This window comes from Rhagoletis zephyria, unplaced genomic scaffold (assembly GCF_001687245.7).
Source record: "Rhagoletis zephyria isolate East Lansing unplaced genomic scaffold, Rhagoletis_zephyria_1.1 Rzeph_scaffold_00079, whole genome shotgun sequence".
NCBI classification, from domain to species: Eukaryota; Metazoa; Arthropoda; class Insecta; order Diptera; family Tephritidae; genus Rhagoletis; species Rhagoletis zephyria.
The window spans coordinates 417140-431957 of record NW_016157163.1 but is presented as its reverse complement, the minus strand read 5'-3'; the positions used below and the strand labels follow the sequence as shown (position 1 = coordinate 431957).

The 14818-nt window shown below is 31.9% G+C and overlaps 1 protein-coding gene across 1 annotated transcript in view; it reads right to left on the bottom strand.

Annotated features, from left to right (window-relative positions):
- Nucleotides 1–14818, bottom strand: part of LOC108373304 (neurogenic protein mastermind) — a 93214-nt gene that overhangs the window by 13345 nt on the left and 65051 nt on the right. The window contains exon 3 of the mRNA XM_017629179.1: nucleotides 1800–2465. Coding sequence (XP_017484668.1) covers nucleotides 1800–2315 — 516 coding nt within the window. The 5' untranslated portion in view covers nucleotides 2316–2465. The remainder of the gene's footprint in view (nucleotides 1–1799; nucleotides 2466–14818) is intronic.

Genomic DNA, 14818 nt, shown 5'->3' with positions numbered 1-14818 from the left:
TATCGAAAACGGTTGACGGGGTCCAAAGTTATGGGGTAACAAAAAAAAAAAAAAAAAAAAAAAAAAAAAAAATGTTCCGACGAACTGATAACCTCCTCCTTTTTTGGAAGTCGGTTAAAAAAAAAATAATGTTTTTTTGAGACTAAAAAAAATTTTAAATTTTTAAATAGTAAATCCTAATCTAATTTATCACCACATTTACAAATATAAGTATATAACAAAAGTTGCTATAAACTTCTTTTGAAAACGTAATTTTTTCTGATAATTTTTTAACTTTGAGCTCATTTCTTATAAGACGAATCGAGTTAAAAAAGATGAAATTTTAACTGAAATCAATAGTTTAGCATCGGATATAATCCTTTATACATATAATGAAATTACACATTATAGATATTATAGAAAAAGTAATATGGGGCGGGGGGGGGTCTTCGTTAGAGCAACAGAAGCTAAATCAACCATTTTTAGAATTTTTGTCTGTCTGTTTGTCTGTGTGTTTGTACGCGCATAACTCGACAACAGCTGCAAAATAGTTAGAGAGTTGCTACCTGTTTGAAAACTGCAATTTAAGTAAAGTTGATAAGAGAAATTAAATATTACAATATGGCTGTCAAAACAAAGAGGTGTTAGAAGAAAATTCGTAAAATTTATTAAAACTGGATATAGGAAATTTTTGTCGTGGATTCGACCATCGACTAGGCAAAGATCAGGGTTGGGCACGCTGCACTAAATTTTTAATGCACTGAGCATTTCATTACCAATTCAATTTTTCACTACAACTAGCCATACAGTTATAAGGATATGGGTATCAAAATCACAGATCGCCAAATTTTCTTAAATTTGTAACTAGTGTAATTAACCAGTGATAGTGAAATTTTCGTTCTCTTAGCGCTAACCAGATAGTCATAGCGAAAATTTTAAATTCTCGGGATCACGGACAATTTAAGGTCTCGAAAATCCCGGGATTTTCGGTATTTGTAATTAGCACTGAAGGCAATAATATAAACTCCTTTTCTTGACCAGTATTGGCTATGTTTCTTTTTTTTATTAAATAGTTAATATTTTTTTATAAATGTCTAGCTCATTATACATATAACACCGCGCGTTACTAAAGTTTTAAACACAAATATTCGCAAAATTGTATTTTTAGTTTTTCACTCTGACGTCAGTATTGTAAAAATGATTTAAAAAATTCAGAGAAATGTGCTTAGAAAAGAAGTATGGGTATAAAATATAACTTAACTTAAATAGATTCAAGTTTCTGGTGCGGAAGGGCTGGTAAATATTGAAAATTTCATTTTAAAATTTTATCATTGAAATTTCGCAATATTTGTTTTTGAAAAAATTATATGTTAAGGGCTTCTATAAACTCGATAATATCCTAGAGTTTCGTTCTTCTAACTTTGTCAGCTTAAAAATTACCTATTCGTATTCGTCCTTCCCAAAAATCGAATCCAAAAAAAAAAACCGAAAATCCAGGGATCGGAAAAGCCGAAAAATAAACATCCCTAATATATACCCCGCAAACATTTGAGGACCAGGTGGTCCACTGGTTCGTAGTTTTAAATTATATGTAAAAGGACCAGGCTGTATACCAGTAACTTGTTATGCTGACCTGAGGTATCAAGGCACACTTTAGCATTCCTGTGTGGTAGCTGAACGAATCGATATATATCAGTTCAATGGCAGATCTGCTTAATTAGTACATAGTAGATACAATACGGTATTTTTCATTATCATTCCCCATAAATTACTTAAAGCCAGAACCATTGATTGGTTTTAACAGCTTGAAATCTACTCACCTCATAGCCCTGCAACGTCGGATCACTGCTGGTGCCATTACTATTGCCATCTGAGCCATCTATGCAACTGTTGGCATTGCCTGGGGTACTAACACGGCCAGCGACACCGCCACTACCACCACCACCACCACCACCACCACTACCGCCGCCGCTGCCACCTCCACCATCGTGTGGCATACTACCCGCTAAACTATTGCTTTGTTCATGACTGCGTTGTTGTTGCTGAAGATGCGCATGCTGCTGCTGCTGCTGCTGTTGCTGATGGTGGTGACTACTGTGCTGCTGATGATGTGAATGTTGTTGCTGATGTTGCTGGTGTGCGCCGCCACTTGCATTGCCCGCATGCAAGCTACCCACACCCATACCGATGTCGACCACATCTGCGCCGACACCGATGCCGATGCCCATGTCGGGCGCTGTGACGAAATCGAAAAAATCCGTTTTTGTAAGATCCTCTGCACGAAAGGATTCCGATATATCCATGCCAGTGGATGACATTTCATCCGTGCCAATCATTTAGTGGCTGTAACGTAGCGCGGCGCATCCGTTGGGGCGCAGCGATGTACGAGGGGTGTGCAAGAAAGGCGGTTGCTATCCAATGTCTGTATAATATTTGTTGCTACAGTATATTTTCAATGTTGTGGAATTTGTTGACGAATTGTTGCTCTGTGAAGATAAAATAGGGAAAGGTATTGTTAAACAAGATTTTTGGCTTAAAAAAAATTAAGTTTTAAATGATGTTATAACTAGAAGTTGGTTCTTGTTTTAGTCAAATATAACACTGTGCAACATTTTCAGGGTCATTCAATTTTTGTATAACAATGTACAAATTTTAAGTGCCTAAGAAATTGCCTTGATTTTTAATAATTTTTTCTTCTTCCGTATGGAACATTCCAATAGGGTTAAAGCATAAAATTTACGAATTTGAATATTTTTTTTGGACCACCGTAATATACATTCGGGTGCATCACTCTCTATAAAACAAAAAAAAAAAAAAATAAAATAGCTATCACTTCTACCATTTTTTCAAATTATTGTTGCTTTTCCACAATAAATTTGCACTCAATACGGCCTCGAGCTCATAAAAATTGTTGAAAAAAAATAAAAATAAAAAATCGGTACTCTTTTTCCATCTTTTCCATTTTTAAGAAATATTTTGGCTGAAGTCATTTAATAAAATCAATTTTTTAATCCCGTTGCAAAACCCGCAACTTTTTTTGCTGAGGCACCCTAATGTAAATATGTAGTATGGATAAGAAATTTACATTTTTCGATCATTCTTAAAATTTTACCTAAATTTGTTAGGGGTTTTGTTGAAGTTTCTAAACAAATTTGTGTCTCATTTTACATTTAAAAATATTTGTACAAATTTGATATCGAAAACGGGGCTTTAACAGCTAAACATTTATAAGATGAAGTCGGCTCCGTTTTCGCTATCAAGAAAATATAGTATATTAATGAAAAAACTGCAGCTCCAACTCGTAATTCGATGAAATGTATCATAATCAATCGTTAAGAAAATTTTATATTTTTTCTTAGTTACGGCTTTTTGCATTTCAGGTGACGATTTATATATTTTTAAGATCAAACATGTCTTTTAAATTTTCCACATACAAATGACCAAATTATATATTTTTTTCTAATTACGACTTACAGTCTTGCAGTCGCCACAAATTTGGTATAAATTTACAAAAAAAAAAAAAAAAAAAAACAATTACACCAAATTTAGTAATCAAAGCTGAGATTTATTTTAATTTTATTTCCAGCCTTTTGTTTTGTCATACTTTTCGGGCTACAGATTTACTTGCCTTGCATAGCAAAAACCAAAAAGTAAACAGCCATAAATAAATCAGGTACAATCAGTTGGGTGACAAAGTGTAAACACGATCGTCAACAGCAGCTGTAAATCTTATACAAATCACGAGCGTGAAAAATCACAAAATTCAAAACAAAACTGACGAAATACCAACACAGCGAACAGCAAAATATCGAAACCACAAAAATATTTAATAATGAATACAAAATTTGCATTAAAATTCGTTAGTAAAACTGAGTGGACAACAGAGCGGTGGGGAAGAATGAAGGCGGGCAGGCACCGCATTGACCGCAAAAGCATTGCACAGAATAGCATTAGTGGGCTTTAAAACTTAGACAAAAAACAAAACAAAAAAAGATTAGAAAAATAAAAAAAAAACATTAAACTAAAGAAAAAGCGTGTACTCTGAAGTAATGTGAAAAACTTAAAATTCGCTGTGACAAAAATTTTATATGCTTAATTTTTGCTTCGATTCATAAGTAGATACAAAATACTGCTTGTGGAATTACAAAATCTGAAAATATTTGTTAGAATGATAGAACTTTAGGTAAGCTAAGGGTTCTGTATAATTTAAAACTCCAGTGCTTCGATATTTCGACCAATTAATCTTAAGTTATTTTTAGGGCAACTTACCGTTATGCCTAATTTTACTACTAGTAAACTAAAAAGAAATTTGCTAGAATATCAAAATTATATAATCACAATATACTCCAGAAGCAGAGTTGGTCAGTATTTCAAATTTTTCTCCCAAAATTTTAAAACGTCGTCACAACTTTTGTTTGCTGATTTTTTTCAAATAAATCTGCATTTCCGCATTGATGTCTTCAAAAACTGTTTCCGTTTGAATACGTCAAAAGTATGTACAGTAAATAAGTTAAATAGTAGTACATAGTTTAGGATTTTATTTTGTTTGAACATACACATACACACATATATATCGAGCCCTAACCACCAAAGAGATGTAGTGACATTTTTTAAAAATTTTAATATTGACATAGAAATGCATCTAGATGCTTTAGCACATTTTTTTTATCAAAAAGAAAATTAAAAAAAAATGTTTCGCTTACATCTTTTTGGGGGTTAGGCCTCGATATGTGAAAATTACGTGATTGACGGAAAATCTAATTCACGAACGCTCACGCCAGCTAAAATTTCAGTCATGCACGACCACACGGAAGTTCCGTGATTTTTCTCTCAAAACCACTCACGCGTAGAAAATCACGTGTATTGCCCATATCTGATCCCTATCTGCATCTTGTTCGCTCTAATGGAATTTATGTTATTCTGTTTTCCTTTATCTTTATGCTCTATCGACAACAAAACCGATAAAAATATAGATAACTACATAATTGGATAAAAACATCGATAGCAAAATCGACTAGAAACAACAAAATCGATAAAAATATCGATAAAAATTTCGATAAAAAGGCAGATAAAGATAGTGATAAGAAAATCGATACAAATTTCGATAGCAAAAACGATAAACATATCGATAGCAGAACCGATAATAATATCGATAAAAAAATATAGATACAAATTTCGATAACAAAATCGATTAAAACATCGACAACAAAGAAGATAAAAAGATCGATAAAAATTTCGATAACAAAACCGATAAAAGTATCGATTATTATATCGATAAGTTCCGAGAATACCGAAAATCTTTAAAATCCCGAAATAGTTCCCAGATTGAGTTTCTGTGTCTCTATCTATAGGGGTATTCTCTGAGTCTTGCAAAGCCCTTGCACGGTGCACGGATTGCACGGTTTGCAAAGCTGTCCCATACGAAAACCGGTTTTAACCGTGCAATCTGTGCAATCTGTGCACCATGCAAGGGCTTTGCAAGACTCAGAGAATACCCCTTATGTATATATCTTTTCTCTATAATTACATTTATTTTAACCTCTCTTCCTCTGTCTTCATCTTTAATTTTATCGGGCTTCTCACCCTCATCTTTTTGTTAATATTTATTTTTGTTTTTACATTTATGTGTATAATTTTCTTCATCTACATATTCCTCTTCACCTTTCCCCTTATATAAGTAAAGTGTTTAAAACCTTGGTCTTCATTTTTGCTATCAGGATGAGCTGAAGTTAAAATTATCTGAGTTCGATAGATCAGTAGGCCTAAGACGGTCAGAGATGAAGGCTTGCCTATTTCAATTGCACTTAAAGCTGTAAAAATTAATCTACTTATTTATGTATCACAAATGAAGAAATAATTAACGACACGTATGCACTAAATCATAAAATATTTTGTAAACCATTAGCCTTAGTAACACCTTAGTTGCAAATGAATATTTTTTAATTATAATTTATTATAAAGGCAATTCAAAAAAGCATTCACTACCCGCAGTATGTATGTATCCCAATCGCAATAACGATTTGTAGAAAAATGCAGTACAAGCAATAACTTTTTATGGGAAATAACTAAAAAAAATTATTACGAATGTAATAAAAAATATTAAAACTAAATCGATCAATGAACTACATAGAATAGTTAGCAGACAGTCAGTTACGACTCGTATGCAAGCGAAGCAGTTCTACGAGCAGTCTGTTAGTCAGCGACGTGGCGAGTCAGCCCCCAGCACCCAGTTAGACCCCGTCAGCTGCACTGTCACTCAGCAGTACCATGCAGCTTAGTTCACTTCACCTCGCAGTGGTTAATTTCAATTCAGTCCGTTAGTTAGTTACCGCAAAATTCACGATCGCACTTGTCACATTACTCAATCGCAAGTGCAGCAAATCAAGCATGAAAATGCTCGAAATTCAGATGAATGGAAACGTGGTTAGTCATGTTTGTGTTGGCCGGTGGTAGCGTTGATTGTTGTTGTTGTTGTTGTTGGTGATTTTAGATGTCTTAAATGTTTGGCTGAATGTTGGTGGCTTTGGTGTTGACATGTGCCATGCAGTGTGCGCGTGCGCGTCAAAATAAACCAAAAATATGCAACTCGACGGAAACGTGCAACGCGAAAAATTTTTGTGGAGTTCAACACGAATGAAAAAGAAAAAAACCGAAACGTAAATAGAGTATGTGAATGATTTTAGAGGTATTTGGTTATGGCAGAAATGGGGGCTGCAGAACAGGTGCATCTGTGAGTGTTGAGGGTATATTCAGGTTTTTAGCTTTTTTTATTTCCAGAAAGATTAGCTCTTAAAGCTTTTTGCAAATATATAGGAAAAGAAGATGGCTGCCGTAAACCATGGGACATTTATTCAAATTTTACCATTGCAGGTTTTATCAGCTATTTCGATATCTTTGATCAATTATGTTTTGATCAATTTTTTCGAGTTCATTCTGTGATTCCCAATGGTACAGCATTTATTATTTTTTAGGAGTTTTATATATTTATATATATTTTTTTTTGTTCATTTAAGTTTGTATAACAATTTTTTTTATCAAATCATAAGATTTCTCTCTCAATACATCGCAATTATAATCCGATAAATTCATTTACATTATTTCCTTCCAACCAACGGAATCCTCGCAAATTGACTTGTCTTCACCTCCCAATTACGTTTGCTTTTGTTTTAGTTTTCAAATGATTTATTTAAAATTTTTCTATTTTGACAACAGCCAAATACTCAGGCTACCAGTACCAGCTCGCCACTTGCTGGCGTTGCACAATGTAATGGCCAAATGTGGATATTCAAATTGTTTTTTCCAATAAGGAAGCCAACACATGATTTATGGGCAAAATTTTAAGTGGAAAATACATTAAACAACTGGCTGTTAATGTATGATTTTACTTAAAGATGTGCAGTTTTAAAATTAGCTCATTTGTGCGAAGTTGTAATAATCCTATTTGCATACACTTTCATTTAATTTTCATAAATAAATTGCAAATTATGAAAATTTAACTCTTTTTTTAATGTAGGCATTTTCAATTAAATATTGCTAATTGAGTTTTGGTAGTTCTTAATTACTGCAATAAAGACGTGAGGAAGATGTTCAAAATTCCATTACGAGGAAAAATATATATTGGTTTTCGAGTTCGCTGCTTAAGTCTTTTGTTTAATTGTGTTGCGAAGTGCCAAATATGGCTTGCAACAAAATGAGCAAACTATGTATTTAGTCAGTTAAATTTCCTGTTTAGAAATATTTTTTGAAATAACACAGACATATGTATTTTGAGTAACTACAGCTCGCATTAAACTCAACGCCATATTTTTGTTATTATTGTTGGAGACAAATCATGACGATCTTAGACTAAGTTCAAACAGTTCAGTTCAATTTAAGCCTTAATTGCTGCCCAATTTATCATCGAAAAATTCAAATTATTAATGGCCAACTAATATCTAATTAACTGGCACTTCAATTTGTTTCAGATTCTCTATGCAACCCTGCTAGGTATGTTTAATTTTGACTTCGAGGTCCTCTTTTATAAATGATATTCCAAATAAAACATTGCACTTTACCATAAAATTAATTCTACATTTTTTAAATAAATTGCTTAAAGTATTTAAAAACTAGGGGAAACTGAAGTTAGCTAAGAATTCGAGTTCACTTTCAACGCAACATAAACGTATGTAAGACAGTAAATTGAAATATTTTATTTTTCACGCTCGTTTATTTTTCTATGCACAATTGCGAATATAAATATAATTACATAAGTATGAACATATACAGTGGCGGTCAAAAATGGATGAATGGTGTTTAGTTTTTAATATTTACAATGTTTTTCAAGCTGTAATTTTATTGAGTTTTTCTTTTATAAAAATATGGTTCATGCTTAAAAAAAAAAACTATATAAATCACGCTTTCAAACTTTACACAGAACTTAGAAAAATTTCGAGAATTTTTATCTAAAGCTTTTTAACCAATAAACAACCCAGCATACAGAGTTTCAAACGTTTGAGAAAAAATTATTTCTCAATTTGATATTGTTTGTTGCGAAGCTTATAAAATTCTAGTAAAACGAGTAAAACTGGCGCTGATTTTTTTTATTTTTCCCATATTCTTCCACACGAAATTCATGTTTATATGGAAAAAATGCAAAACGCGATCAACAAAAAAAAAATAATTTAAAATCAATGCAATATTTTAGCAGCTCAAAACTTGCACTCGTTTTACTAGAATTTTATAAACTTGTTAACTGCATACCGAAAAAATTTCTAAAAATTCTATTTAAAAAGGCCCAAATTTAGATACAAATTTGTAGAATTTTGAAAGTGTGATTAATATAGCTTTTTTGTTAAAGCATGAACCAAATTTTTATAAAAAAAATATCAACAAAATGTTTACTGAAGAACATTGCAAATAACTTCTTTTTGGTTGTTTGTGTTTCCGACAGGGTAGGAGTATGATGTATTGTATAACGATTTTCCGTCGATTTCTCCGAACGAGAACGAAAAATGACACTGAAGATGGCACAACGCCGAAACCGGTTTGTCTCCAAACCAAATTTGACAAGGGATGACGGAAAATCGTTCCACAATACAACATTGCAAATATTAAAAATGAAACCCCATCCATCCATTTTTGACCGCCACTGTATATGTGTGTGTGTATGTATGTAGGCAGTACCTGTGATTAGCACATCTCTTTCAAGTCATAATAATCACAAGTTATTAGCACTGTTGTAAAATAACATTATTAGCTGTTGCGAAAATGTGTCTGCAATAAAAGTGGTTGTTTAAAAATTGCCATAAAAGTTATAAAATTTACGATACACATGTAAATTATTCCTATACTATATATGTATTTGTGCAGCATCATGTGTACAATACATAAGTAGCTATGTACATAGGTTGGACAGGGTGTTGCAGTTAAACAGTCAGAGATGTATTTTATGAGTATATCGATTTTTATAACTAATTTTTACGGTGACTCAAAATAAAGAAAACCAATTAAAAAAATAATAAAATCGATCGCCCCTCTGGCTTTTGGTGTTCTTTAAACTTTAGCTTTACATTTTTTACATTTTTCAAAGCGCTACATCCACTGATCATACAAACAGGCGCAAAAGCTCGGGAGCTATTTTGGAACATATTTTGATAACTGAAATATCAGTTGAGCCAACGCAAGAGAATAAAGCCCCAAAAGTGATACTTTATTTTTATAGGCAGGAAATAGGGAACAAATATCACTGTGGGGCATGTAGAAAATGTTCCATACCTTCTCGCGTAGACAAAGTTGTGAGTGCCCTCCTCAAGTGAATATCCGGTGGAGACACTTCCCCCTAACTGAAAGGTTCCTATTTAGAGAGACGCTAAGTTCTTTCATGACATTATCCAAAATACTGAACCAATTTCTAACCCTAATGAAATTGAAGGGAGCTAATAGTCCCAACTCCGCTATCCCACACAGCCTGTTGGATAAGCCTGAATATAAGTGCTTGAGGCGCTTCGAATGTAGGCCGAAAATCGACGCAGGAAGTGGTCAACTGATTCTTCTTTTTCCTCATCGCTCCGGTTCCATGCTCCATCAGTGTAGATAGATATACCGCCGGCTGCTACAGGTAGTCCTATATCATATACTTCTCTGGTCGGGTGCCTAATAAGTACCTTAGTATTGAAGCCCAAAACCGGCATAACGTAGTCATTGCTCTATTTTCAACATTTTTTCAGCATTGATTACATAAGCCCGGGCCTTTTTAATTTCATCCTAGTTTTTATACTCTACTAAAATTAAAAATGCAAAAACTTGTAGCTAAATTTTAACTTATTCTGTATTAGGTAACCGTTGGATAAGTTCAATGTTTGGATAAGTTTGGTGTTTCATCAAATTGATGTTTAAATAAATAATACATAGCTGGCGTATTGCCAAAGCAAATTTACTTTTTGAAAATATGCAGATGATGCAATTGTTTATGTATAAAAAAATATTAAAAAATTACATTTTATTTTTATTGTTGTACCCAAGTCTATAAGTTACGATGTGTACCAAACGAATAAATTTCAATTACAATAATATATATTTGTATACATATGTATGTATGTATATTAGGATGCATCACTCTCCATACAAAAAATGGTACTATTTTTCCAACGGAAATATAAAATTTATTATATATGAAGACATCCACCAAAAACTTGCCGAAAAATACTAAGACTTACCTGATTTGAACTATTTCAAAATACCTCGACAAATCGAGTCTTTTATAAATAAAATTAGATTTGAAAAATATGTTTTTCTAAAAAATCACCTGAGATAGCAGAAGAGTTTAAGTTTAAAAGGTTTGCTTGTGTGGAAATTATTGTTATTTTTCACAAATTTTTTTCATTAGAAATTATCTCAAGTTCAATAAAAGCATTGGATATATATAAGTGTTTAAAAATGTTATCAACGGAATCAAAATAATGCGATTTTTGCGAGTGTTTTGAAATAAGTCTAGCTCACGTAAATCGTAATATTTTTTTCATGTATTTTGGTAGAAGTCTTAAAATATAAAATTTTTTTTATAATTCTAGTGGATAACCGCAAATTTTTTTTTGGCGATGCACCTTAATATAGATAAGTAATGCATTTAGTCCAGTTGCTAAGTACATGACTACATTCGCAACTTAGTCGCAGTGATTAATCACATTTTTGTGCAACATCTTGTGTGCACGATCAACATTAAAGACATAGAGATGGACTGCTCCAAAAAATATCAACGATCATAATAAATATTATGTGCATTAATGTTTGTAAGAAAAATCATGTTAAATTTTAATGGCAATTTATATGGCAAAATCGTGCCTGTTGATTGCGTGTAATGGTGGATTATTGGCAAGACAAAAAAAAAAAAACAAGAAGCTCGAAGAGGTGAGATAATATATAAATTTTTGAGTCGTCAAAATAAAATAAAATATAATAAAAAATAATCGAGTTATGAAATTTTATTGAGTTATCGGATTTTAGTGTTATGGAAATCTATCAAATTATCGACAAAATGGTATGCATCGGGGCAATTCCAAGTCCTCCTAAAAGACCTTCAAAAATATAACAGATTGAAGTCACGCTTTGATTAAAAAGCGGGAGGTTTTCCGGTAAGTAATTTTCTACCTTAAAAGTTAAAGGACGTGCTAAGTTAGAAAACTACTCCAAGGCTCTTAAAAAACAAGTAAAACCGTCGAATTTCGACAGTAACGGGCATTCTTAGTAGATCTGAAAACGCCACGAGCGATTCCCAAAGATACCATAGTTCAAAAAAATTTCATTGCGTCCCAAAGTTATTCGGAAAGTCAGATGAAATGTCAAGAAAGTTTCGATTTGTCTCGATCAAAGCCGTATTATAAATAAATTTCTTTGTTTTAATAAGAATTACTAAAAAGCAATTATTAAAGTAAAAAAAAGTCACAATAAAATCCCGAATTCTGGAAAAACAAATTTTGAAAATGTCTAGAAAAAGTTGAAAAATCAAAAATTATTCCGTTTCACGACAACTTCTAGAAAATACTAAAAATCACAATAAATCCCAGATTGCAAAAAAAAAATATAAGAAAATTTCGAGAAGATCCCGAAATCTCCCGAAAAATGCCGAAAAACTTCAAATCATTCCATTTTATTTATTTTTAGACTTAAGCAATAAGAAGATTTCGTAAAGTTTCAAAAATATACAGGAAAAATTCGAAAAGGTCTCAAATAAGCAGAAAAAGCGATTTTTACTCAAAACTAAAAAAAAAATGCACCTCTTTCTTTCCGCTATAAAAAATTTCGCGCTCTCTTTCTCAAAATATTATCAATAAATAATATATCGAGCCCTAATCGCCAAAATAACCTAAGCAACATTTTTATCAAAATTTTCTTTTTGATGAAGAAATACATCTAGATACTCTAGGAATATTTCTGCATCAAAATAAAAAAAAAAATAATAATAATTGAAGAAAAAATATAAGTTAAAATTTATAGAGTTATGAATAAATTATGCTGCACGATGCTATTATAATAGTCCTTTCAAAAAAATCGGTACGAAAGCTTTCTGTAACAGTGTATGCGTATGTAGGAAAATTAGCAGAAAAAATTTTACCGACAAATTTATCGATATAGATTTTTATATCGATATCTCTATTTTCCTTATGTGTATAACGATATATTTCTCCAAATGGTTCTAGATACATTTATTGACATTGCTATCGAAATTAACGATAAATCTAATACACATATATATCGATAGTAATTAGTAATTCCTGACATCGTTACCGCTACATTAATTAATAAGTTTAGAGATATATTTTTCCATATCGTTATGAATGCATGAATTTGTCGGTTATGTTATCGATATATCGATTAACCAAACCCCTGTTAGGTAGTTCAAAAGATAGGCTTATATCTAAAGAGTGAAATTATTCATATAAGAATCGTCGCATATTTTCAGAACAAATATCGATAAAAATGATGTTATCGTTTAAAATAAGTGCTTTTGTTATAGACATCGTTACACTAAAAAGTTATTATTGGTATCGTTGGTATCGAAAATTGGTTACCTCCAAAGATAATATTATTAGGGCAACAGTAATTCAAAAAATATTTATTTATTTGTTTTATTTTTAAAATATCTATCTACCGTTATGCCTACTTAAATGAAGTGCCTTAATTATATTCAATAGATTCTTATCATAAGAATAAATTAAAATGAAGTTATACACATTTTTTTTTATCCAATAACTATGTTTGTATCTAACCTCTTAATTAATTTTTAAAATATCATGTCTTTCAAATTACTTAATCTTCTCTTTCCTTTTTCGTTTTTTTTTTCCTCAGCTCAAATTACTTTATCGATTATGTTGCTGCAGACGTGATCAGCTGAAGCTTGATTGTTGCTGGCTATGTGTGTGTCTACAAAAACATACATACCTACAATATGGCAATTGCATGTATGTAGGTACGTCTGTTTGATTGTACTTACGTCTGCATGCCTGTCTGTACGTGCACTCGTTTATTGCATCTATGTACATATTTATCTTTGATTTCTCATTAATATCTTGATGTGCACAGCTATGCAATCACTACATTGTTGCAAATAAGTTTCACAGCAACATTGTTGCATGCAAAATTATATGCAAATTGAATGTGTGGGAAGTATCTATGTATGTAAGTATGTATACTATGTAGAATGTTCAAATGCAAATATCAAAGAGAAGAAATATTTGAGTAATAATTTGAGTCCGAATATACAATTAAGTGTAAGTATTGACCGGCTCATGTAAATATGTAAAACAAGTTGTTGATGGAACGTGCAGTAATCGATTAAAGTTATTAGATACGAAAAAAAAATGCTTTGTAAAATTTTCAGTTGTTTTGTTTTGTGTAGATAACATGATCAACAGATTCTATGCCTGAAGAGAAAAGTTTTGTTGATTGAATCAGATGCTGATTCGTATTTCCACAGAGAAATCAACTCTTTCTGCGCTTTTAGTAAATGCAATTTTCTATTGACAATCCGAAAATGTGGTTTTTTATGTTGCTTCATTGAGAAATTCGTCTTAAGGGTTTGTGGCTCCTCTGCAGGTGCGTTAGAGGATAGGAGAAGATATATTTGCATTGCTGTTTTCTGCTGCAACAGTTTTGTTTGTAGAGAAAATCAATGCCAATATTGCTAATTGTTTTTTTTTTTTGTGAGTGCCTGATATTTTGGTCACACGTCATTGATGATAGTAGAAGGGTGATTTGTTTATTTGGTAGTAGTTTTAAAGTAAGGTTCTTAATGATTTTCACAGAAGGTCCGGTATGATCAGTAAGTAAAGAGGTAAAAAAATTTCATGATTTTGGCTGCCTACATTAAGGACTTATATCACGATATCTGTACAATCTTATGGATAACCGATATTAGCGATTTTCTCAGTAGGTCTGGTAAATAGGTAACGAAATTTATCGGTTTTATCTACTTAAAAATCAGCAGTTTTTTCCAATCGGTTTCCATCGGATATCGAATAGACCGAATTCTTTTTCATTGAACAAACCTTTTTTTCATTTCATACAAATCTTGACGTCTCAATTAAAGTTTTGAGTTTTTATAAGCTATAAAGGCTTTTTCCAGCGTAAGGGAAATCCCTAAATAGTTTAAAAAATATGTTTATTCTGGGTTATTTGGGGATGAAAATTATATCTTATTAGATTACAATAAATTAATGTTTGGGGCTTCAACGCCTTCTATGTGTTTGACTTAGCTTCTCGTCCAATTCGTATTTTACTTCTTGAAGTTAGAACACAAAACTACCACTTTTACTACACCTCTTAAAAAGCTCCTTTATGTCTGAAGTACACTCGGAAAACTGCG